At 43.3% G+C, this 24,153-nt stretch overlaps 1 protein-coding gene across 1 annotated transcript in view; it reads left to right on the forward strand.

The window, feature by feature from the left end:
- LOC120944438 (dynein heavy chain 11, axonemal-like) overlaps positions 1–24,153 on the forward strand; it is a 229,075-nt gene that overhangs the window by 101,516 nt on the left and 103,406 nt on the right. The window contains exons 14-15 of the mRNA XM_040358500.1: positions 4,826–4,990; positions 21,310–21,450. Of these exons, the coding sequence (XP_040214434.1) occupies positions 4,826–4,990; positions 21,310–21,450 (306 nt within the window). The remainder of the gene's footprint in view (positions 1–4,825; positions 4,991–21,309; positions 21,451–24,153) is intronic.

The raw sequence follows: 24,153 nt of genomic DNA on the forward strand, positions 1-24,153 counted from the left end.
TGATAAAATGGTTCTGACATAGGATACCAGGTTTCAGCAGAAAAGGGTGTGACAGACTAGGAGCGCAGAGAGAGCACACAGAGGTGGATGACACGAATCCGACGTGCAGGCATTTATTGGGAGACTGAGTGTACAGGAGGGACGGCATTGGGACACAGCCCAGAGAAACAGTTCACAGGGCAGTGAAATAAATCACAGTACAGATAGACTGTCCGTGAAATAGCAGTATGCCACAGCTACAGAGTATCTATATGGCACTGCATGGAGAGATGTTTCTCAGGACAGTAATGGAGCACAACAAGGGGAGATTATCCTCAGGGCAGCATTATGGCACAGCAAGGGTTAACAGTCTGTGGAGTGGGAGTATGGCACTAAAATGGGTTAAAAGTCCATGGAATGGCAATAGGTCTCAACAGGGAGATATTCCACAAGGCAGCTATAAGAAACAGCAACGGGGAAAAATGATCCTTCAGGTATTATGCCACAACAAGGGGAGAGGATCTTCAGGACAGCATGTTGGCACAGCAAGAGTTTACAATCTGTGAGTTACAATAAGGCAGAGCATGGAGAAATTATCCTCCAAATATTATGGCACAAGGAGGGGAGAAGATCCTCAGGGTAACAATAAGGGACAGCACAGGTTAACAGTCTGTGAAGGGGAAATATTGCACAGAAAATGGTGAACTGTCCATGGAGGAGGAATATGGCACAGCAAAGGGGAGATTCATGAAAATTCTCGAAGGAATTGGGCAGGGTGCTGTCAAGTGGCTCAGCTTAGATACTGCTGGAAGCAGCAGAGGTTGCAGGTTCGAATCTCTGGTGGAATTCTCTTGCTAATCTAGGGGGAGAAATGTTCTCTTCGTCTGGCCTACATCCTTACTACTGAACCAGATATTGTAATTTGTTCCTAAAGGTCCTGGAATCAAGAATTTTCTCTGTCACAATTTCTACTTCATCCTGTACCTCAAAAGGTGGAGGAATTCTTCCAGAAAAGGGATTTTCATTAATTGGTTTAAGTAGCGACATGTGAAAGACAAGGTGAATCAGAACGTTTTAAGTTAATGCTGACCGGATTGATTTGAGCAGAAATTTGGAAAGGTCTAACAAACTTTTGGCCCAACTTTGCAGATGGTTGGCGAGCAGTGGCGACCTGTTCATGAGGGGTGCCGCCCCCTCTATTCACGGCCTCCAGATCCTAATTAATGCTCTATGATCCATGGCCGCTACCCCCTATTCATGCGTCCGGCCCCTTTCAGGACGTTGGGCGAATGAATTACAGCAGCAGGGGTGTTTTTTGAAGCACCTGATTAGAGCCAGAGGCTCTAATAGGCTCTAAAATAGGATGGGCTCGCCATGAGCCCTCCCAGGTGTTACAACAGTGAATGAATATTCGCTGTTGCAACACTGATCCTCCTCCAGCCCAATCAGGAAGCGGGTCTGATACCCGTCCCCCGATTGACTGAAAGACAGGCGATCCTATTGGACGCCTAGGAGGAGGAGAGGAGATGCACGGTGAAAGTGAGTAGGAGAAGACATGTGCCCACTGATGCCCGATCCCCGCCGCTGCCTGATGTGCCTGCCGCCTAAATGGGGTAAGTGCTGGTGGACCGGCAGACAACAAGAGGGGGTGAGGTGCAGCTGGGCAGGGGGGTGGTTGTTTGCCACCCCTCAAACAAAAAAACACCAGCCACCACTGGTGATCTGTGATGTCTATCAGCAGCCATGATATGTGTAATCGTTTCCTTGTTGACTTTGCCAGGGAATGCCTTTGCCAGGAAATGTAACAACCCATTCGATCCTTAGAGAAAAATAGTTTAAGAACATTCGAACCACGAGAGTTAGGCTTAATGTACCCGGGACGTTTTACAACCTCTTCCGAATGATTTAACTTGACAGATAGTAACCAACGTTTAAAACTGTCCATTTTGCCCCGTTTACATGCTGCGTTTAGCCCCGTTTGCGTTTAGAAGCGTTTTCATTTTTTTCAAAGTCAAAAATGAAAACGTCTGTAAACGAAACACAGCTAAACGCGAGTTACCACGTTTACACATGTTTACAAGCTGTTACAGGCACTTGCCATTTCAAATGCCTCTGAACATCCGTACTGAACACATTTTTTTGCTTTCTAAAAAATGCTTCTAAACTCAACTGCCTAGAAACGACTATAAATGACCCTGTATACATGTACTAATAAGATAACATAGAGGAGAGTTCAGGGGCAGCTGAAAAAAATCCCCAACTGCTCCTAAATGTCCATTTACCAACAGCAGTGTACATGAAGCCTAAATGGGCTAAGAACATTTGACCAGGAGGCGACATAATATGATGGAGGATTCTGCACTGTGTGCAGTTTTTGGAGAATCTTGGAAAAATGACTGAACAAATGGAAGCGCAGCCAAACATACCTCTAGCTGCAGAGTGAAGCAAAGCATTTAGCAGTGGTGTTATTACGACAGCTAAATGTGGCAGCCTCCTCCTGGTTGTTAGGGAGCTGGGACACGCCGGCATCCTAACAACAAGTGACTCATCCCCGCCCGGCACTTTCAGCTGTCAGCCAGGATTTCCAGACTGACAGTTGAGTGTAAACAAACAGCAGGAATGTTATAAGAAAAAACAGTGTGAGTCCCAAAATTATTTCTATGCCCTTTAGCTCTGGTATAGATTTTAAGGGGACCCCATGGAAAAAAAGAAAAGCGCATTGGGCCCCCACAAATTCCATACCAGACGCTTCTAATCTGGTATGGATTTTAGGGGAGGTGGAACCTCATGCAAAAACAAGAAAGCGTGAGGTTCTCCCCCAGTATCCAAACTGGACCCTTATCTGAGTATGCAGCCCGGGTGGTCAGGAAGGGGCCCTCATTCCTTCCCTGAACTAGGCAAACCTGTGTTACATCAGAGGGGTCACTGGGAAAGCCTTGGCTTTCCCTTGCGTCAGAGGGGGATGGGGTCACGTGACAGGTGGCCCCGCCCTCACCTACATAAGAGCTGTCACCGCTGAAGCCGCGTCATTCGCCGGGCTGTCTCTGGTGGAGACAGGTGAAGGATGCGTGCGCTGGATGGACATCTCATCGCTGGATCCTGGACCTGGATGAAGAGGAGATCTTCTCCTCGCTGGACCCCGGAGAGGAGATCACCGTCGCAGGATACCGAGAGCGTTGGAGCGGAAACCGAGAGTGGATTACCACTACTGGAATTTTTAATTTTTTTTTGTAATAAAGGACTTTCCCAAGGGTGTTTGTGTGTGTTTTTTTTTACAATTATTTACACTTTCTTTGTGAAATGGTAGAGGTACAATGTACCCCATTACCAAATCACATAGGGGGGCGAAATCTGGGGATCACCTTTGTTAAAGGGGTCTTCCAGGATCCGATAAGCCCCCCGCCCGCAGACCCCCACAACCACTGGGCAAGGGTTGTGGGGATGAGGCCCTTGTCCCCATCAACACAGGGACATGGTGCTTTGAGTAGTCACAGACCCCCAAAGCATCCTCCCAATGTTGAGGGCTTGTGGTCTTGTACGGTTCAGGAGGGGGGGCACTCTCTCGTCCCCCCTCTTTTCCTGCGGCCTACCAGGTTGCATGCTCACATAAAGGGTCTGGTGTGGATTTTTGGGGGGAACTCCACAACATTTTTTTTTAAATTTGGGGTGGAGTTCTTCTTAAAATCCATACCAGACCGGAAGGGTCTGGAATGGATATTTGGGGGGAACCCCACGTAATTTTTTTTAAATTTGACGCAGGGTTACCCTTAATATCCATACCAGACCTGAAGGGCCTGGTTATTGAATTTAGGGGAACCCCCACGCTTTTTTTTTTCATGAATGACTTTTCTCTGTATTGCCAGGAGCCAACATTATAGCCGCGAGTAGTTTTAAATGACTTTTTTTCCTTCAGAAATTACACTTTGTGCAGGGACAGTTCTAAGCACGGGAAACAAGCGCTACTTCACAGGCATACTATACACCCCCCCTAGGTACTAAATTTAAAGGGATATTTCTGTTTCACTTTACGCATTATTAAAATCACTGCTCCTGAAAAAAATGATGTTTTTAAAACTTTTTTTGCATTGATGCATGTCCCCTGGGGCAGGACCCAGGTACCCAAACACTTTTTAGGACAATAACTTGCATATTAGCCTTTAAAATTAGCACTTTAGATTTCTCCCATAGACTTTTACAGGGTGTTCCGCGGCTTTTCGAATTTGCCGCGAACACCGCAAATTGTTCGCTGTTCGCCGAACAGGCAATGTTCGAGTCGAAACATGAGTTTGACTCAAACTCCAAGCTCATCCCTAATCATGTACAAGCATGAGTATAACAAGATGTCATAATTTTGTATCTTTTGACATACTACTATACCAGAGAGGGAAGATTCTGTACACACCTGTATGTGTAGTTATATGTAATGTGTTTAGAGAACATACACATTTTAAATATTTGAATAAATACTCAGATGAATATGAGCCCATTATGTTAAAATTATCACATATTTATATTAAGATATTTTACATCTCAAATGCCTGCAATGAAGAAAAAAAAATCACTTTATTGAATGAAAAAAATATGCAAATAAAGTAAACCAAAAAAGCATTTCGTGAAGTTTTTTTTTTCCTATGTAAATGGAGCAAATACAAGGTAAAATGGTCACTAAAAAGGATAGGGGCCTAAATTATACTCCCTTTTCTCTCTGTATATTAGCCCTGACCTTAAGCGCCTTAGAACTATTGTAAAATGTTGAATAATAAAGAAGATTAAAAGGTAGCAAAGTGTATTCCCATTGTTGGCGTGGTTCGAATTACAGATCTAAAACTTGCCATTTTCTTTTCAGTCTGAGCTCACAAAGCAACAGAATTATTTCAAAATTGAGTTGAAAATGCTTGAGGATGAATTACTGACACGCCTATCGGCAGCAGAAAGTAATTTCCTAGGGGACACACTCCTGGTGGAAAAACTGGAAACGACCAAACACACAGCAGCCGAAATAGAAATGAAGGTAAGTACAGCATTGTGATAAACTGCTGTCTGTTTAGAAATATACAGCAGGATGTTAGAGATCAAAAACAATCTAACATTATAGAATGAGAATATTTTATCAATGGGCTTTCGTCTAAGATTTTGAGGATTTTTCTGTCTTTTGTAATGTCAGTCTGACTATACCAAAGGTGTATTAAATCTTAATACATAGAGACTGCACAGTGCTACTTGGGTTGTCATGTATGCTAGAAAAGAATATCAATGTGTTATTTGTGTGTATAAGGTTATTTAGGATGCAGCTCTGGACAGCAAGTAAACTTATATGTTGCTCCCAATATTAATTATTTTTCTATGTGTGTGTGTTCATATATCTATATTTTTTTATCAGTTTGCATTCTTTGGCCGGCAATTCAGAGGTATTGGGCGCTGTGCAGACACACAGCATGCTTGTATTGGGTAGTTTGCAGCCACCATGCCACCATGCCCCTTGACCAATCACAGCCTGCCTCTGGCACACACCCCCTTCCAATCCCAGCCTGCCTCCTGAACACACCCTCTGCTCAAGCACAGCCTGCATCTTACCTGAGACTGAACAGACTATGGAATACAGGCACACTGTGTGTCTGCAGAATGTCTTATAACCCCGTCCCCACTGTCAGAAAGAAGAGATGCATGGTCAAAAAACGTTTTAACTGTGTGAACAGGTAAGATAATAATTTCTGAAACTAAACAAAAGCAGTTATGTTTCCTGCATAGTTATACCTGGATTATAAAGTGTCTATAACATTGTACAGTATGTTCAGAACTACTTTACTCAATGAACTGCTAAGGAAACGCAGGGGAAATTACAGGTGTAAATGGACAAAGTGACAGGAAACACACCCTCCACCATTTGTCTATAACCCTGTGTAAGCTCCATGCTGGGTGGTGTTGAAGCTAACACAGGATGTACTTGGATACATAGAAGAGTGATGGCAAAAAAAGACTAGGTGGGCCACCAAGTCTGTTCTATTTTGTTTAACCTTTCTTGTCTGAGTATCAACTTATGCTTTTTGTAAGGTCAGATACTGAAGACTTGACTTGCAATCATGATTCCAATTCATCACAAAGGTGTCCAATAAGGTTAAATTGGTTGTAAAGGCTCAAGGTTTTTTCCTTCATACATCAATGCATGAAGGTAAAAAAAACTTCTGTGTGCAGCAACCCCCCATCTCCCCACCAAATCTACCTAAATCCCATGTCAATCCAGCGATGTGCATGAGAGCAGTGGCTCTCCCGAGTCTCTTCCTCCTCATTGGCTGAGACAACAATGGTAGCCAATGGCTCCCACTACTGTCAATCACAACCAGTGAGCTAATGAGTGGGTGTGGGGCAGGGCTGAGCCACACTCCATGTGTGAATGGACACAGAGCATCAGCTCAGGAGCGAGCTTCTTTTGGTTGCTCCAATCGTATTGCTATGCGGGCACTCGACAGGAGGAAGGGGCTAGGAGTGCCAGCAGGGGACCCGAGATTAGGAGGATGCTGCTCTGTGCAATACCACAGCACAGAACAGGTAAGTATGACATGTTTTGTATTTAAAAAAAATGCATTTAATATCAATTAAAGGTCAGAGCTATGTGCAGGCCACTTGAGTTCCCCCACCCCAAACTCATCAAACCATGTCTTCATGGCTTGAACAGAAAAGGGCCTTCCCAAAACTTTTGCCACAAAGACAAAGTGCACAATTGGCAAAAATGGCTTTGTATGTTGAGGCATGTCAATGGAGATTGTATGGCTGTGTGCCTAATTTTATGCACTTCGTTTTGGATTTGGATTTCCGAAAAATCATATATCCACAAACTTGGGTATCCACAAACTTTAGGCCATATAATATATTTTTAAATAGAGCTATGTTGTATCATCCAAATCTGTATGGATATCGGCCTCCTATAATCCCCTGTGCAGCAGCAGACTGTGAGATGGAGGGGCAACACTCTGAGTCAGCCAGAGCTCTATTGCTCTACCTAAACATGCTTACAGGAGGGAACAGCGAAGGGATTACCTCATCAGTGCACTTCTGCTCCTTCATTGTCCAGTCACAGGCTGGGACCAGGCTGTATTTTTTACAGAAAACCTTTACTGAAACAAACTCCTACAGTCTTTGCACAGCACCTTACAGTTCATGTGTATACCTCTATCTATAGAAGTTTTCTGCAAATAGCCAATTAGAGGATGAAAGAGATATCCTAACACAGTACAGAATACAACTTCCTGATTTTACAGTTTTGAGAACTGCACTGGAAGATTTGAGAAAATTTAAGACGCATACCCAGTAACAGTGAAGCGCTTCCCAATAAAATAAAAAATGTTGTCTCAGAATGTGCATATGTACAACAATGCTCATAAATTATACAATCATCAAATAACATGTGCAGTAAATAAATACAAACAAAACATGTAAACTGTCCCATATGTCATCCAATTTGGTTCTAAGTGTCCAGAAAAAAACAGCCACCACAGTTCTTGTGCCTCCAATCAAGGTAACTCTTCCACAGTATCAGAAATCTTCCACCAAGGACTACCACCAAAGAATGTCTCCCATGTGTCTAATCGGGCATCTCCTCACCTGATTTTTGATTTTTTGATTTAAAAGTTAACAAATTTTTTGATGAAACATAAAATGACTATTTTCCTGCGTGACTATTTTACTTTCCAAAGTACCGGTAATTCGCATTTTAACATGAAATCTATCAGGTGACAATAATCAGGTGAATAAGACTTCTACCCAGTCTTATGACGAAAGTACTTGTAGACCTTTTTTTTCCTGTTTATGATGACACATATCCAGCATCTTAACATCAAATTAGTGTTATTTTTGGACCACGAATAGGACTAATTTTGATGCATGAGCCTAATTATATTCTCGGGTTAATTAGTACAATCTTCCTCACAAGGAAAAAGTAACATGTAACTTGAAAGAAATGTATTATCAAAAATTAAGAGGCATAGAAAGACTCACAATCATCCCTGATTAAAATCATACATCGGGGGACCCTGAGTTACGATGTTAAATCACCACAAACCTTGTTGACAATTTCAGCTTACAATAATTATGTTGATTTAACCTACAAATATGTTTTGTATCTCTAAAACTGTTGATATGTTTTTTCTTGTACTTACCTGCAGTAGAAGTTTATCTTCTAAGCTAGAATGATCCCTTCCACAGAACTATTACCTACACTGTACAACAGTTATAGGTTCTCAATAGCAATTTTCTAATAATTTGGGGGAGCTACTGTAAAATGATTAAGAGAAAACTGTAGTGGAAGAAAAATGCTGTGTGTCAATAACCTTTGCTTCTGAAAATGCCAGTCACCTGATTTCCATGCCAATCCATGCACACTCGCCATGCACATGGGCAATTGTCTAGCATTCTCAGCCTGTTACCAGCTTTTAATCACAAAAGTGATTAAAAGGATCAAATTATCAAGGCAACCTGACAACTTCCCTGCCATATTAATATATATTAACCACTTTAACCACAGGAAGGATTTGCCCCCTTCCTGACCTGACCATTTTTTTCGATACGGCACCGTGTTGTTTTAACTGACAATTGCACGTTTGTACGAAGTTGTAAACAAACAAAATTTATGTGCTTCCCCCCACAAATAGAGCTTTCTTTTGGTGCCATTTGATCACCTCTGAGTTTTTAATTTTTTGAGTTAGAAAAAAAAAGAGCGAAAATTTTGAAAAAAAAAAACACAATATTTTGTACTTTTTGCTATAATAAATATCCAAACTTTAAAAAAAAAAAAATATGTTTTCCTCAGTTTAGACCAAAATTTATTCTTCTACATATTTTTGGTAAAAAAAATCACAATAAGCTTATATTGGTTGGTTTGCGCAAAAGTTATAGCTTCTACAAAATAGGGGATAGATTTATTTCATTTGTATTATTATTATTTTTTTTTTTTTACTAGTAATGGTGGTGATCAGCTATTTTTATCATGATTGCGACATGCAGGGGACAGATCGGACACTTTTGACACTTTTTTGGAACCATTGACATTTATTCAGTGATCAGAGCTAAAAATAGCCACTGATTACTGTATAAATGTCATTGGCAGGGAAGGGGTTAACACTAGGGGGTGTGTTCCCTAGGTGTCTTCTAACTGTGGGATGGGTGGGACTGACTAGGGGAGGAGACCGATCAGTGGTTCTACTTAGTAGGAGCACACAAACTGTCTCCTCTCTCCTGAGAGAACCGGGATTTGTGTGTTTACACACACAGATCCCTGTTCTTGCTCTGTCACAAGCGATCACGGGTGCCCGGTGGTCATCGCGCCCGCCGGGTATGCGCATCAGCTCCGGGGACACACTGTGGGCTCATCCATGCCTGCCAAAGTGTCTTAAACAGCCAACATACAGCTACGACGGCTCGTGCAGGGGAGCCAACCTGCCGTGGCTGTTCCAGAAGTTGTAAATATATGCAGTAAACTGTTGGCATCATGGTTGCCCTGATCTGCTATTGCTGCAGATAAGACCCCCTTCTACTTGCCTAAGTCTGTTGTCATGTGGTGGGCAACAAAGTGGCTAAATGGTTCTCACATCTGCCCATCAGCACAACCGTCACTGGTTCAAATCTCAACAATGACACTACCTGCCTGGAGTATGCATGTTCTCCTTGTGCCTGTGTGGGTTTCCTCTGGGTCCTCTAGTTTCCTCCCACACTTCAATGGAAATCTGGTAAGTAAATTGGTCCTAGTGAATGAATGTGAGTTAGGGACCTTAGATTGTAAGCTCCTTGAGGGCGGGGACTGATGTGAATGTATAATATGTAAAGCACTGCATAAATTGAGGCCGCTATATAAGTACTTGAAATAAATAAATGTGATGCTGCAGGTCTTGAGTCTTCTTTTTTCTTTATCATGGAGGAGGAGGGTCCTTCTTTGGTTTCTATGCCTGTCTGGGTGACATGGACACTTCGATTTTACACCAGGATCATATCACGACAAGGCAACTGTCTCCAACTGCAGAGCTGGATCTACTGAAGAAGAGCCGACATGGGATGTTAGATGTGTGTAGCCCAGCCATAGGTGTAGTAACTACAAAGTGAAATAGCTGAAGGCTTTAGAAAATGTGGTCACACTGTCCAGTACTATATAATATAGTGGATGTACAGAGGGTGAGTATATCTGAGCCCTCGTGGTAGAATAATCAAGAAAGCCTAACAAAACTATATTGTATAGCTAGCCGGAAGAAAACCTGTCACAATGGTAGTTCCTTACACTTTCACAAGTGATTTTAGTGAAGTTTACTGAAATGACTCATCTCAATGTCTACATGACAGAAGCAGACAAGGGACTGCAATAAACTGCTAACATTCTAACAATAGTATATAAAAATAGAATCACGCTAATTATTCATATGACCGACCGGAGCTCAAGATGGACGCCTAATCACACAGTTCGTCAGCCAGGGAGAGAACCGGAACGACACAGGCCCGATCCGAACCTCAATCTGCAGCCATCCTCAAACCAGAGCTTCCAGACATCCCAGACATCATGTTCAGAAAGAGGATGAATGAGTATAAGCCGCAGAAACTGAAGGCCTTCTCCTTTAAGCTGGCAGATAAGGTTAGTTTTACACAAGATGGTGCCGCCCGGACTCCTACAAGGATCTCCCTGATGAGATTCCTGATGAATCGACCACTTCCGTTTCCCCTACATCTCCCACACAAGCCCCTGGGAGGGATCCCCTCACAGACATAACCCTCACAGACTCTGAACCCGCAAATCAAGGCCCAGGCCTTTAATACTTTCCTTTCAAACCAGGCCCTACACTCCTCCATGGTGTCTTTCCCCACCACAGGTCTGCCTATAATGGACACCACGCTAAAAGCATTGGTGAGAGAGAGAGAGAGAGAGAGACTTGTAAAGCGCAACACATGCGAACTGAATCGCCTCTGGGCACTGTATCCATTTCATGGGTAAGGAACCCCTTGACCTCAGAAGAGATGGGTTTTAATCTTTCTCCTGAAGGCCAAGTGGTCCGACTCCAGTCGGATGGTGGTTGGGAGTGCATTCCACAGGCGAGGTCCCTGGACTGCAAATCTTCGATCTCCTTTGGACTTGTATCTGGCCTTGGGTATCTGGAGGAGGTTTTGATTGGTGGATCGCAAAATGCGATTGTGGTTATGGGCTTTTATTTTTTCGCATAGATATTGGGGGGCGTTGCCTTGAATACACTTATGTATTAGGCAGAGTGCCTTGAAAGTGATTCTGTCTTTTACTGGCAACCAATGAAGGGATCTCAGTGAAGGTGAGATTGATTCCCATGTTTTTTTCCCAGTCACTAGTCGAGCGGCCGTATTTTGAACGACTTGCAGACAAGTGATTTGGTATTTGGGGAGTCCTAGATAGAGGGCATTTGTGTAGTCGAGTCTGGAATTGATGATTGTTCCCACTACGACTGCAATGTCCTCTTTCGGGATAAAGGGCGTGAGTCTGCGTAGTAGGCGCAGCAGATGGTGGGATCCACTGACTACTGACCCTATTTGTGCATCCATTGTCATGTAGGTATCGAAAATGACTCCGAGACTTTTGACTTTGGTGCTAGGGGTGATAGTTTTACCCAGAATGGGTGGGGGAGTCCATGTTGACGCGGGGTGATTTTTCCGGTTAGCGTGAAACAGGAGAAGTTCTGTTTTCGAACCATTGAGTTTAAGATAACTGTTTGTCATCCAGTTATCTATTAGAGTGAGGCATTTCTCTAGTCCAAGAGAATGATCCTTTTTGTTGCAGATGCGGAAATACAGTTGTGTGTCGTCTGCATAGGAGTGGTAAAGTAACTTCTGGTTACTGATGATTTCAAAGAGAGGGCGAAGATAGATATTAAACAATACGGGCGATAAGGGAGATCCCTGAGGGACTCCGCATGACACTGTACGTTTTTGAGAACTGAAAGACCCCAGTTTCACTATTTGTGTTCGGTTTTCCAAGAAGGAGGAGACTGGTGCTCCATTTTTTTGGGGGGGGGGGGGCGCAAACAAACTGAAAAATTCTGGAAAAAAAAACATCAATTGCAGCCACTGTGCCAAACGTAGCCACTTTGCCCATCAAACGCAACCACTTTGCCCAACAAACACAGCCACTTTGCCCATCAAATGCAGCCACTGTGCCCATCAAACGCAGCCACTGTGCCCATCAAACGCAGCCACTGTGCCTATGGCTCTAATCGAGGGCATCAGAAAAACACCCCCACCGCTGTAATTCAGGTACCCGGTGACCGAAAAGGGGCCGGACACCTGAATAGGGGGTGTCAGCAGCTAGCATAAATAGATTCATGCAATGCAATTAGAGAGTGACAGGAGAGAGGGGTGGCGCTCCTGCTCCCTTTATGGACGCACTGCCGCTGGCTAAAAGATATGTTGCTGTCCTTACAAACTTCCTTAATGACAGACCTATCCTCACTATTCACAAAAATCTCCTCAAACATACACTCCTTGGATGACAGAGTTACATCCATTGAAAGGGGTAAGACTGAATGCACTTGAACAGTGCCCCTGGCATGTTGGCATACAGAAGTCTTGTCCTGAAAGTGTGGTTGCTCAGCTCGTCCGTAACGGTGCTGCTAAAGCTGCTCTCCAGCTAACCTGCACACGTCTGGTGCAAAGTTGCCCCTGCTTTATGAGGGGCAAGTTTAGACCGGACGTACAGCTTACGCGCACCGCGCGTAGCCTGCGTCGGGCGGTCGTACGTTCGGGAATCGGCGCATCTCCCTTATTTGCATATTTGATTATGAAATCAATTGGAGGGCTGGGTGCTCTCGGCGTAAATATGCGCCTACGCTACGCCGGCGTACAAAAGTTATGCCGATCGGAAGAAGCCTATTTTCAGGCGTTGAGAATCTGGCCCTATGGGTCTCAAACGTTTGAAATCTAAAGTGCTAATTTTAAAGGCTAATATGCAAGTTATTGTCATAAAAAGTGTTTGGGGACCTGGGTCATGCCCCAGGGGACATGTATCAATGCAAAAAAAGTTTTAAAAACTGCAGTTTTTTCGGGAGCAGTGATTTTAATAATGCTTAAAGTGAAACAATAAAAGTGAATATTCCTTTAAATTTCGTACCTGGGGGGGGGGGGGGGGGTGTATAGTATGCCTGTAAAGTAGTGCTTGTTTCCCATGCTTAGAACTGTCCCTCCACAAAGTGTCATTTCTGAAGGAAAACAAGTCATTTAAAATCACTCACGGCTATAATGAATTGTCGGCTCCCGGCAATACAGAGAAAAGTCATTCAGAAAAAAAATGCGTGGGGTCCCCCCAAATACAATTACCAGGCCCTTCAGCACGAGAGAGCGCCCCCCCTCCTGAACCGTACCAGGCCACATGCCCTTAACATTGGGAGAATGCTTTAGGGGGTCTGTGACCCCTCAAAGCACCATGTCCCCATGTTGATGGGGACAAGGGCCTCATCCCCACAACCTTTGCCCGGTGGTTGTGGGGGTCTGCGGGCGTGGGGCTTATCGGAATCTGAAGGACCCTTTAACAAAGGGGACCCCCAGATCCCAGCCCCCCCCCTATGTGAATTGGTAATGGGGTACATTGTACCTCTACCATTTCACAAAGAAAGTGTAACAATTGTAAAAAAAAAAAACACAGACGCCGTTGGGAAAGTCCTTTTTAAAAAAAAAAAAATATTCCAGCGGTGGCAATCCATTCTCGGTGTCCGCTCCTACGCTGTCGGTATCCTGCGATGGGTGATCTCCTCTCCGGGGTCCAGCGATGAGAAGATCTCCTCTTCATCCAGGTCCAGTATCCATCGATGAGATGTCCATCCAGCGCACGCATCACCTGTCTCCACCGGAGACAGCCCGGGAATGGCGCGGCTTCAGCCAGTGACAGCTCTTATGTAGGTGAGGGCGGGGCCACCCGTCATGTGACCCCGGACCCCCACAACCACCGGGCAAGGGTTGTGGGGATGAAGCCCTTGTCTCCATCAACATCCAAAGCGAATAGAAGAAAGAAAGTCACCGCTCCAGGTGGGTCTACTATATGGTCATGCACTGGTACAGGATTCCAAGGGTGCTGGCGGTGCACTAGGCAAGCATAAAGGTTGAATGAAGGATGGATGGCCGCACTCCAAAAACCGTACAGGTTGTCTTTTATTAAATGAACAGCAAAAGCATTACCAGATCACAGCAACAGAAACAGGGGACAGCCGACGTTTCGCACAAAATCAGTGCTTATTCATGAATAAGCACTGATTGTGTGCGAAACGACGGCTGTCCCCTGTTTCTGTTGCTGTGATCTGGTAATGCTTTTGCTGTTCATTTAATAAAAGACAACCTGTACGGTTTTTGGAGTGCGGCCATCCATCCTTCATTCAACCTTTATGCTGGTCTCCATCAACATGGGGACATGGTGCTTTGAGGGGGCCACAGACCCCCAAAGCATCCTCCCAATGTTAAGGGCATGTGGCCTGGTATAGTTCAGGAGGGGGGGCACTCTCTCATCCCCCCTCTTTTCCTGCGGCCTGCCAGGTTGCGTGCTCGGGTAAAGGGTCTGGTGTGGATTTTTGGGGGGAACTCCACGCCATTTTTTTCCATTTGGGGTGGAGTTCCCCTAAAAAAATAGACCTGAAGGGTCTGGAATGGATATTTGGGGGGAACCCCACGTCATTTTTTTTATTTGACGCCAGGTTCCCCTTAATATCCATACCAGACCTGAAGGGCCTGGTAATTGAATTTGGGGGGACCCCCACACATTTTTTTTTTTATAAATGACTTTTCTCTATTCCTGGGAGCCAACAATTTATTATAGCCACGAGTGATTTTAAATTACTTTTTTCCTTCAGAAATTACATTTTCTGCAGGGACAGTTCTAAGCACAGGAAACTAGCGCTACTTTACAGGCGCACTATACACCCCTAGGTACGAAATTTAAAGGAATATTTAAATGTTATTGTTTCACTTTAAGCATTATTAAAATCACTGCTTCCAAAAAAACGGCAGTTTTTAAAACTATTTTTGCATTGATACATGTCCCCTGGGGCAGGACCCGGGTCCCCATACACTTTTTAGGACAATAACTTGCATATTAGCCTTTAAAATTTGCATTTCAAACGTCCAAGTCCCATAGACTTTATCGGGGTTCTAAAGTTCACACAAACTTTTGGTCTGTTCGCAGGTTCTGGTGCGAACCGAACGAGGGGGTGTTCGGCTCATCCCTATCCAGGATTATTGGAAATCCATTTTTAAAATCATATCCAACGTGACTAATAGTCAAGTACCTCTCTCACCTGATCTTGCAGTACTAAACCTAACTATCGAATAAATCCCTAAACCTTTCCATCATGTTACAACCCATATCCTAACAAGACTTTGGAAATCTGACCAGATTCCATCCATTGCAAGCACTATCGACTTAGTGAACCTTCATTTCAGAAATTAAACCATGCTAGTCGCCAGCAACGTTCAAGCTGCTTAAAAGGGTTGTAATGGTAAAAAATGTTTTCCCTAAATAGCTTTCTTTACTTTAGTGCAGTCCTCCTTCACTTACCTCATGCTTCGATTTTGCTTTTAAATGTCCTTATTTCTTATGAGAAATGCTCACTTCCTGTTCTTCTGTCTGTAACTAAACACAGTAATGCGACACTTTCTCCCTGGTGTGGAGAAAGCCTCTTGAGGGGGGAGGGGGCAAGCAGGAGGGTCAGGACACAATCTACTTTGCAGATAGAGAAAGGAGCTGTGTGTTAGTGGGCATCCTGACACTCCTGCTCGCCCCCTCCCCCCTCAAGAGGCTTCCTCCACACCAGGGAGAAAGCCTTGCATTACTTTGTTTAGTTACAGACAGAAGAACAGGAAGTGAGGATTTCTCAGAAGAAATAAGGACATTTAAAAGCAAAATCGAAGGATGAGGTAAGTGAAGGAGGACTGCACTAAGGTAAAGGAAGCTATTTAGGGGAAAAAATGTTTACCTTTACAACCCCTTTAAACACAAAAGGTATGGAAACCCTGGTCACAACTATTTTCCATTTCTTTCTTGACCGAGCAATATAAATAATTCACTCAAGTTTTGGTTTATAATATGTGCAATGAGAATTTTATACATTTCACATGTTATGAGTGTTAAAGTTCATACTAATATATTACATATGGTTCCTCTCTCCTCTCAAGACACACAAGTGCTCCCATTAGGGGTGCCTGAGAGAGGGAGGGGTACCACAACTTGACAGTTATTATTATAAGAATAAGAATACTGTATGAGTCTTAAATGGTTCAGAACCCTTGTTATTCTGTTAGTTCGCAATTTTTGTATCTAATGTTATTCCTTTATGTACAACTACCTGCTGTACGACAAACAATGTCCACATTGTTACTAGGGTTGTCCCGATACCACTTTTTTAGGACTGAGTACAAGTACCGATACTTTTTTTCAAGTAGTCGCCGATACCGAATACCGATACTTTTTTTAAATGTGTCCCCAAATGCAGCCATGTCCCCCACATATGCAGCCATGTCCCCCCAGCCATGTCCCCCACATATGCAGCCATGTCCCCCCAGCCATGTCCCCCACATATGCAGCCATGTCCCCCCAGCCATGTCCCCCACATATGCAGCCATGTCCCCCCAGCCATGTCCCTCACATATGCAGCCATGTCCCTCTAGCCATGTCCCTCACATATGCAGCCATGTCCCTCTAGCCATGTCCCTCACATATGCAGCCATGTCCCTCTAGCCATGTCCCTCACATATGCAGCCATGTCCCTTTAGCCATGTCCCTCACATATGCAGCCATGTCCCTCTAGCCATGTCCCTCACATATGCAGCCATGTCCCTCACATATGCAGCCATGTCCCTCTAGCCATGTCCCTCTAGCTATGTCCCTCTAGCCATGTCCCTCTAGCAATGTCCCTCTAGCAATGTCCCTCTAGACATGTCCCTCCAGCCATTTCCCCCATACCTTTGCCGCCGAAAGCCGCCGCCTCCGCATGGAGAAAATCACAGCATTCATTTGAATAGCTGTTTTGCCCGCACGTATAGACACTCCCCCTTGCTCGGGATTGGACAGATCACGATCACCCATCCAATCCCGGGCAAGGGGGAGTGTCTATACGCGCGGGAACACTACAGCTATTCAAATGAAAGCTGTGATGTTCCCGCACGGCGTTTAACCCATGCGGCGGCTTTCGATGCGGCGGTGCGATGCGGCGGCTTTCGATGCGGCGGCAGCGGCGGGGGGGGGAAGTATTCTATTTAGGTATCGGGGGTATTTGCGCGAGTACGAGTACTCCCGCAAATACTCGGTGTTGGTCCCGATACCGATACTGGTATCGGTATCGGGACAACCCTAATTGTTACCAATGTATGTCTGTAAAAATGATCCAATAAAAATCAGTCCAAAGATATAATAAAATATTTACAAAAATGTGAGTGGTGTACTCACTCTTGTGAGATACTGTAACTAACCGGAATAAGATTTATTTTCTCGGCAAAACTACAATTCAACAGTTTGTTGTGATTTTTTATTGGCTTTTTACCTCTTTGTAACCCTTCAATACTTCTATAGTTCCATTCACTTGAAATCTTCCCAGTTGACAATGCACACAAAGTTAGCTGCTGCTTATTATTCAGAGTCACTGTTTGCTGCTTGACCTTCACTTTTTCAGACTGTTTATAGTCGTAGCACATTTATTTGCAGAGGTTACAGAGCAATGAAGGAACTAAATTAACACCATTTATACTGTTTCTAAATATTTTGGAGCCAATTATGCACATTCCCCTAGACTTACGAGCATGAAATATGATTTCTAATATTCAGAGCATTGCAATGAATATTTCTGTCTGGCTTTGTGAACACAAGTGTTTTCTACAGCATTGCACGATATTCATATGTTCATTCAGGAAAAAAGATGAAGAGTTTAAATGGGAACACCCCTCCATAGCCACTGGTGAATATTTTAACTACCGGTAATTAATTATAGATTTATTCTTTACAATAAAATTAGAGGTAGATAATGGTGATTTAAACAATAGCTCGATAAATAGATAGATAGATATAGATCAGTAACTAGATATATAGATAGATAGATAGATAGATAGATACATAGATAGATAGATAGATAGATAGATAGATAGATAGAGATCAGTAACTAGATAGATAGATAGATAGATAGATAGATAGATAGATAGATAGATAGATAGATAGATAGATAGATAGATAGATAGATAGATAGATAGATAGATAATCAGTAACTCTTTCCCCTTGTTTTTTTTTATTACTTTACTTCAATTTTATCAGTAGATCAGTGACCATACCTGACTATTTGGAATAGGCATAACCAATTTAAGCAATGCTTATAAACATTCAACAGCATAGAGGTTGATAAAAAAAACTTGTTTTAAGTCGGCAGCACTGTTATTGAGATATGTCTGAAATTGTCTGTGAATGTTTGGTGAACTATACTGATGTACTATTTTATGTAGATCATAACGCTCTTTTCAGGGTTTTATGCTGTATCATTTGCTTATTTATATTATGAAACATTAACCACTTGCTCACTGGGAACACCCCCTTCCTGCCCAGGCGAAATTTCAGCTTTCGGCACCGTCACGCTTTAAATGACAATTGCGCGGTCGTGCGACGTGGCTCCCAAACAAAATTTACGTCCTTTTTTCCCCACAAATAACGCTTTCTTTTGGTGGTATTTGATCACCTATGCGTTTTTAATTTTTTGTGCTATAAACAAAAAAAGAGCGACAATTTTGAAAAAAAACACAATATTTTTTACTTTTTCTATAATAAATATCCCAATTTTTTTCTCAGTTTAGGTCGATACGTATTCTTCTACATATTTTTGGTAAAAAAAAAATTGCAATAAGCGTATAGTGATTGGTTTGCGTAAAAGTTATAGTGCCAGATTTACAAAAGAGATACGACGGCGTATCTCCTGATACGCCGTCGTATCTCTGAGAGTATCTAAGCGGATGATTCATAGAATCAGTTACGCATAGATAGCCCTAAGATCCGACAGGTGTAATTGACTTACACCGTCGGATCTTATGATGCAATACTTCGGCCGCCACTGGGTGGAGTTTGCGTCATTTTCCAGCGTCGGGTATGCAAATTAGCTTTTACGGCGATCCACGAAGGTACGCTTGTTCGTTACGTTGTCGCTAGTCGGTTTTTCCTGTCGCAAAGTTAGGCCTGCTTTTTCATGGCTTAAGTTTAGACAAGCCATGTTAAAGTATGGCTGTCGTTCCCTGGTCGAATTTCAAATGTTTTTTTTTTTTTTGCGTAAGACGTCCGGGAATACGAAAGTACGTTACGCACGTCGCCATTCAAAACATTACGACGGGCGACGTCATTTTGCGCAATGCACGGCAGGAAATTTCAAAACGGAGCATGTGCAGTACGTTCGGCGCGGGAACGATCCACATCCCTGCTCTGTCACTGCCGATCGCGGGAACATGGCGGACATCGCGGCCGCCAGGCACGCGCATCGGCATCTCAGTGATACGCCGGGTCTCAGTGACCGGAGGACCCGAGGCCGTAAAAAGACAGCCTCCTGGGAAATTGTAGAGCCACGTTGTGGCCGTCTTTTTACAATGGCCCGGGTCGTAGTTAATATTACCATTAAAGCTAAACTTCAGTGTTACCTTCAGTCTTGTACAGTTGTGCAGGCTCCTTTTCTGTATTGATTTTGCATACTCTGATTTTACTTCACGCTATAAGCTTCTCACAGTGTGCATTAGAAGCTGAATCAGGTTTCCTCACTGCAGCATATCCATAGTTATCTAGCTATTTCCTCTCCAGCCTTATTATCCCTGATCAGCCCTTTCCATTCATTGGATTTCAGTTCTTTCAATCATGGAGTCATAGCATCACATGTGGAGTTAACCTAGTGCAGCCTTATGCAAATAGATTGCAAATAGATTCCGCCTAGAGACTGAGATCCACCCATCAAGGCTTTTTGTTATTTCCATAGCTCCTCCCAAGAACAAGCCTCCTGCTTGCATTGAGTCTGAGAGCTCTTGAAAGCAGTACTGAAAGTGGTTGTAAACCCTTGAGTTTTTTCACCTTAACGCATCTTATGCATTAACATGAAAAACTTCTGGCAGTCACCGGCCATCCAGTTTTACTTACCTGAGCCCTGGAATTCACTCAGCAGAGACGCGCTGTCCCTCTCAGTAAACATTGGTATGTTCGTAGGAACCCGTCTCTGAAGACACTCCCTGGGTGAGTGATTCTGATGTGAATCGAACAGTCTGCTTGTCGTGATCTTTAAAGATCAACTCCCACCAAAAATATCTTCACTTCTTTGTATTGAGCAAGATAGAGTTTAATTCCAAAACAAGAATTATTATATTGCAGTTTACCAGTCCTTAGATGTGGTGGCTGCATTAGTTTTCTTTATTCAACCTTTCTTTTTATACTTTCTACCCAGTGATCCTGCAGGTAACATACTTCTTGTCCAGGGCTGCCAATTCTAACTCACTATTGTGTATCTGGGAGGAGCAATGTTGTCAAACTAGGCTCATGATTTGCACTATAGAACAACCCCCCCAATCTCATAACATAGGGAAAAGGCGTCATTCATTCCACAGAGAAAACATGTATCATTGTTTCAGATAACATGGCAGAGTGCACAGGGAAAAGAAACAAATTGAAAAGGTAGCAGATACGAGAAGTTCATTGTTATTGTTTACATATACTACATTACAAAACGGAACTCCTACACTTATTTATAAAGCTAATCCTCCAGAAGGAGCAGGTCACAGACTGGTGACAGTAGTAGCTTTGCTGAAAAGCCACACTTTGCATGCCATTCATGTGTATGTGTTTAGCATTAAAAACCCAGGGATCAGACCTATTTTCTCTCTTCTATTTAGGTTTTGTTGTTCATTGGTGGAGAACACCAGGTGTCTCATTTTGTCACATATCTCAAGATAGGAGGATTATTGCTAATTTTATGACAATGGGCATATCAGTCCTTTTCAGCCCAATGGCCAGCTATACATTCAGAACTGCTGATGAATAGAACAACAGATACATCCTAATATTATATAGCCATTCAGTCCATAACCGTTAAGTCTATACTTTCTTGTCAGTAGATTTTTATACACCATGATTAGTATATTTCTGATATGATATGTAATCTCATTAGTACATATAGGGAACCACATGCGCTAAATAAAAAACTTGGCACCAGCTAGAAGATGAGTAACAAGTAATGTTATTAACATTTCAGTACCAATATAGCTTTATAATGAAATGGAGCAGGGTTTGAGAAAGGAAAAAAAAATGTTTTTTCTTTGTAATAAACTTTAAAGATTTTTTTTTTCTTTTGCACACAGGTACTAGAAGCCAAAGTCAATGAAGTGAAGATCAATGAAGCTCGGGAACATTATCGTCCTGTGGCTTCAAGAGCCTCTCTCCTCTACTTCATTATGAATGACTTGAAGAAAATCAGCCCCATGTACCAATTCTCTCTTAAGGTTGTAACAAAGGAACAGTCAATGTCTTATTGTAACTTTATGACAAACCATTAGGGATAACCACGCCTAAAAGTTGCTTTATAAGAAAGCTGCTATAAGATTCCATCTATTCTGTACAAAAATAGCAGTAACCCACATCTAACAACAGAAAGGAACCAAATGAAATGATGTCAATAGCGTTGTCTCTGCGGGATTCTTGGAAATTACTGTGTGCTTGCAAATATTTCTTCCCGTTTAAAATATAGTATCTTCTCCTGACACATTTTACAATTTCATCAATGACAGTTATCAAAAAACTGTGTTTACAAAAATAAGTTATATTTCATGATTAGTTTTTCTAAATGTTTATATGGACAATTTACTTATACATGCAAATAGTATGCTGGGCCAGGCCCTGGCTGCACATATCTTGGACACTTAAACTGTGAGGCCGGGTACACACGGGCAAACATGTACGATGAAACCGGTCCGTCGGACCGTTTTCACCGTACATGTCTGCTCGGGGACTTCTGTACGATGACTGTACTAACCATCGTACAGAAGTCCGCGCGTAAACAATACGCGGGGCGTGTCCGCGCCGTCGCCGCGACGATGACGCGGCGACATGGGCGGGCCTGCCTTTTAAATGCTTCCACGCATGCGTCGAAGTCATTCGACGCATGCGAGGGACGGCGGGCGCTCGGACATGTACGGTAGGTCTGTACTGACGACCATACATGTCCGAGCGGGCAGGATTCCAGCGGACGGTTTTAAAACAAGTCCAGGAATATTTGCCCGCTGGGAAAAGGCCCGGCGGGCAAATGTTTGCTGGAATTCTGCCCGCTCACGCCTACACATGACCGAACATGTATGCTGAAACTGGCCCGCGGACCAGTTTCAGCATACATGTTTGGTCGTGTGTACGGGGCCTGAGACCTCCATACCATAATTCCTATCTCTTTTCATGTCCACCAGGGAGTTCTAGGTGTTCCTGCCCACTGTTCCTTTTTCTACCACCTCCTGTTGCATTTTCAATAGTATATAAGTAGCAGAAAACATCAAACAGAAAATGAGAAACTTGCATTGTTGCCACAAAAGGTGTGTAGTCCCAAGACCTCAAGTGTGGGTATCCCTTCAACAGAGTCCCTTTAAGATGTAAGAAATTGTCAGGAGCAGGGCTGGTACAAGGATTGTTGACACCCTAGGCGAAACTTCATTTTGTCGCACCCCCCATGGCTCCACCCCCTTTTCCCTGCCCATGTGTACCCCACCTTTTTAATGAAGCGCCCATCAAATGCAGCCTCACCAGTGCCCATCAATGCAGCCTACTAGTGTCCATCAATGAATGTTTGCTTGCTTCCATTCATTCGGCAGTTGGGACACAGACACAGTTCTGCGCCTCTGACACTATGTATGAATGGAGCTGTGGCTGCCTGCTGATGCTGAGACTTAGTTGCTTGTTGCAGAGAGAAGAGAGTAGGAAATGCCCCCTAGGTGGCTGCCTAGTTTGCCTAGTAGTAGCACCGGCCTTGGTCAGGAGTTTCAACTACTCTATCTGCCAAATTTTTGTTTGGCCTGACTATTTAAAGTTTTGCTTATAGCATTGTGTCATAACAAGATGTTGGCATAGGACAAGTTTACCCTAACATGTTCTTAGGGAGGAAAAAAACCTCAAAAATTGTGGAAGTTGACCTGCACATAAACATTGCATTTTGTGCATGCTGTCTAAGGAGATGGGAACTGTAGAGCTAACCTCACCCATCTCTGCTCTCACAAAGCAGTACCATGTAAAAGTTACCTAAAATATCCAAACAGCCCAACAGATTTTCTTTCAAAGCTGGAGGAACCAGATGATTTCATACAGATCAAGGATTACCATCACTAAAAGCAAACATACCTCAGTCTACAAGTTTATTGATTGCTTTCAATGTACCGTAATTCATAAGCCTGCATCTGTGTATAGATATCCTAAAGACACTATATTAGTGTTGCACAGCCATGTGATGCAATCCAAAATGTACTTCTAATGTTATTCCTGAATAAGCACCAGTGAACAATTAGGACTCTCAATTAAAGCTGAATCCCTGGCAAATATAAAAGACACAATAAATGCAGATTTGTTCATTAATACATCAATAGTTTTTTTTTTAATGCAAGCCGCGCTAAATACGGTAAGGAAAAATAAAGTGCAAGTGTGAGTATAAATAGCTAAAAATACATAGGCCCGGATTCACAAAGCACTTGCACCGACGTATCTCCAAATACGCAGCGTAAGTGCAAATATGCGCCGTCGTATCTGTGCGCCGTACCCACGAACTAAGATACGCCTAAAAACAGGCTTCATTCTACCGACGTAAATTGCCTACGTCGGTGTAGAGTGGGCGCATATTTACGCAGGACGCATGTGGCGCTCCCATTGATTTTCGATTCAAATATGCAAATGAGGGAGATACGCCGATTCACAAACATACGTGCGGCCGACGCAGGCTACGAGTGGTGCACGTAAGTTGTACATCCGGCATAAAGTTAAGCCCCATAAAGGAGGTGTAACTCAGCAACAGACGTGCAAAGGGCTGCACCAAGCAATACAAGCCGACGTATTTTACGTAGGACGTATTTTACGTAGGATTACGTTTTACGTTGGATGTGAATATGACTAGGCGTAGGTTAAATAAATGTGCTCCGCTGTCTGTGAATCCGGGCCATACAGTATATCACATCCCA

This window comes from Rana temporaria, chromosome 6, assembly GCF_905171775.1.
Source record: "Rana temporaria chromosome 6, aRanTem1.1, whole genome shotgun sequence".
In the NCBI taxonomy this organism is placed as follows: domain Eukaryota; kingdom Metazoa; phylum Chordata; class Amphibia; order Anura; family Ranidae; genus Rana; species Rana temporaria.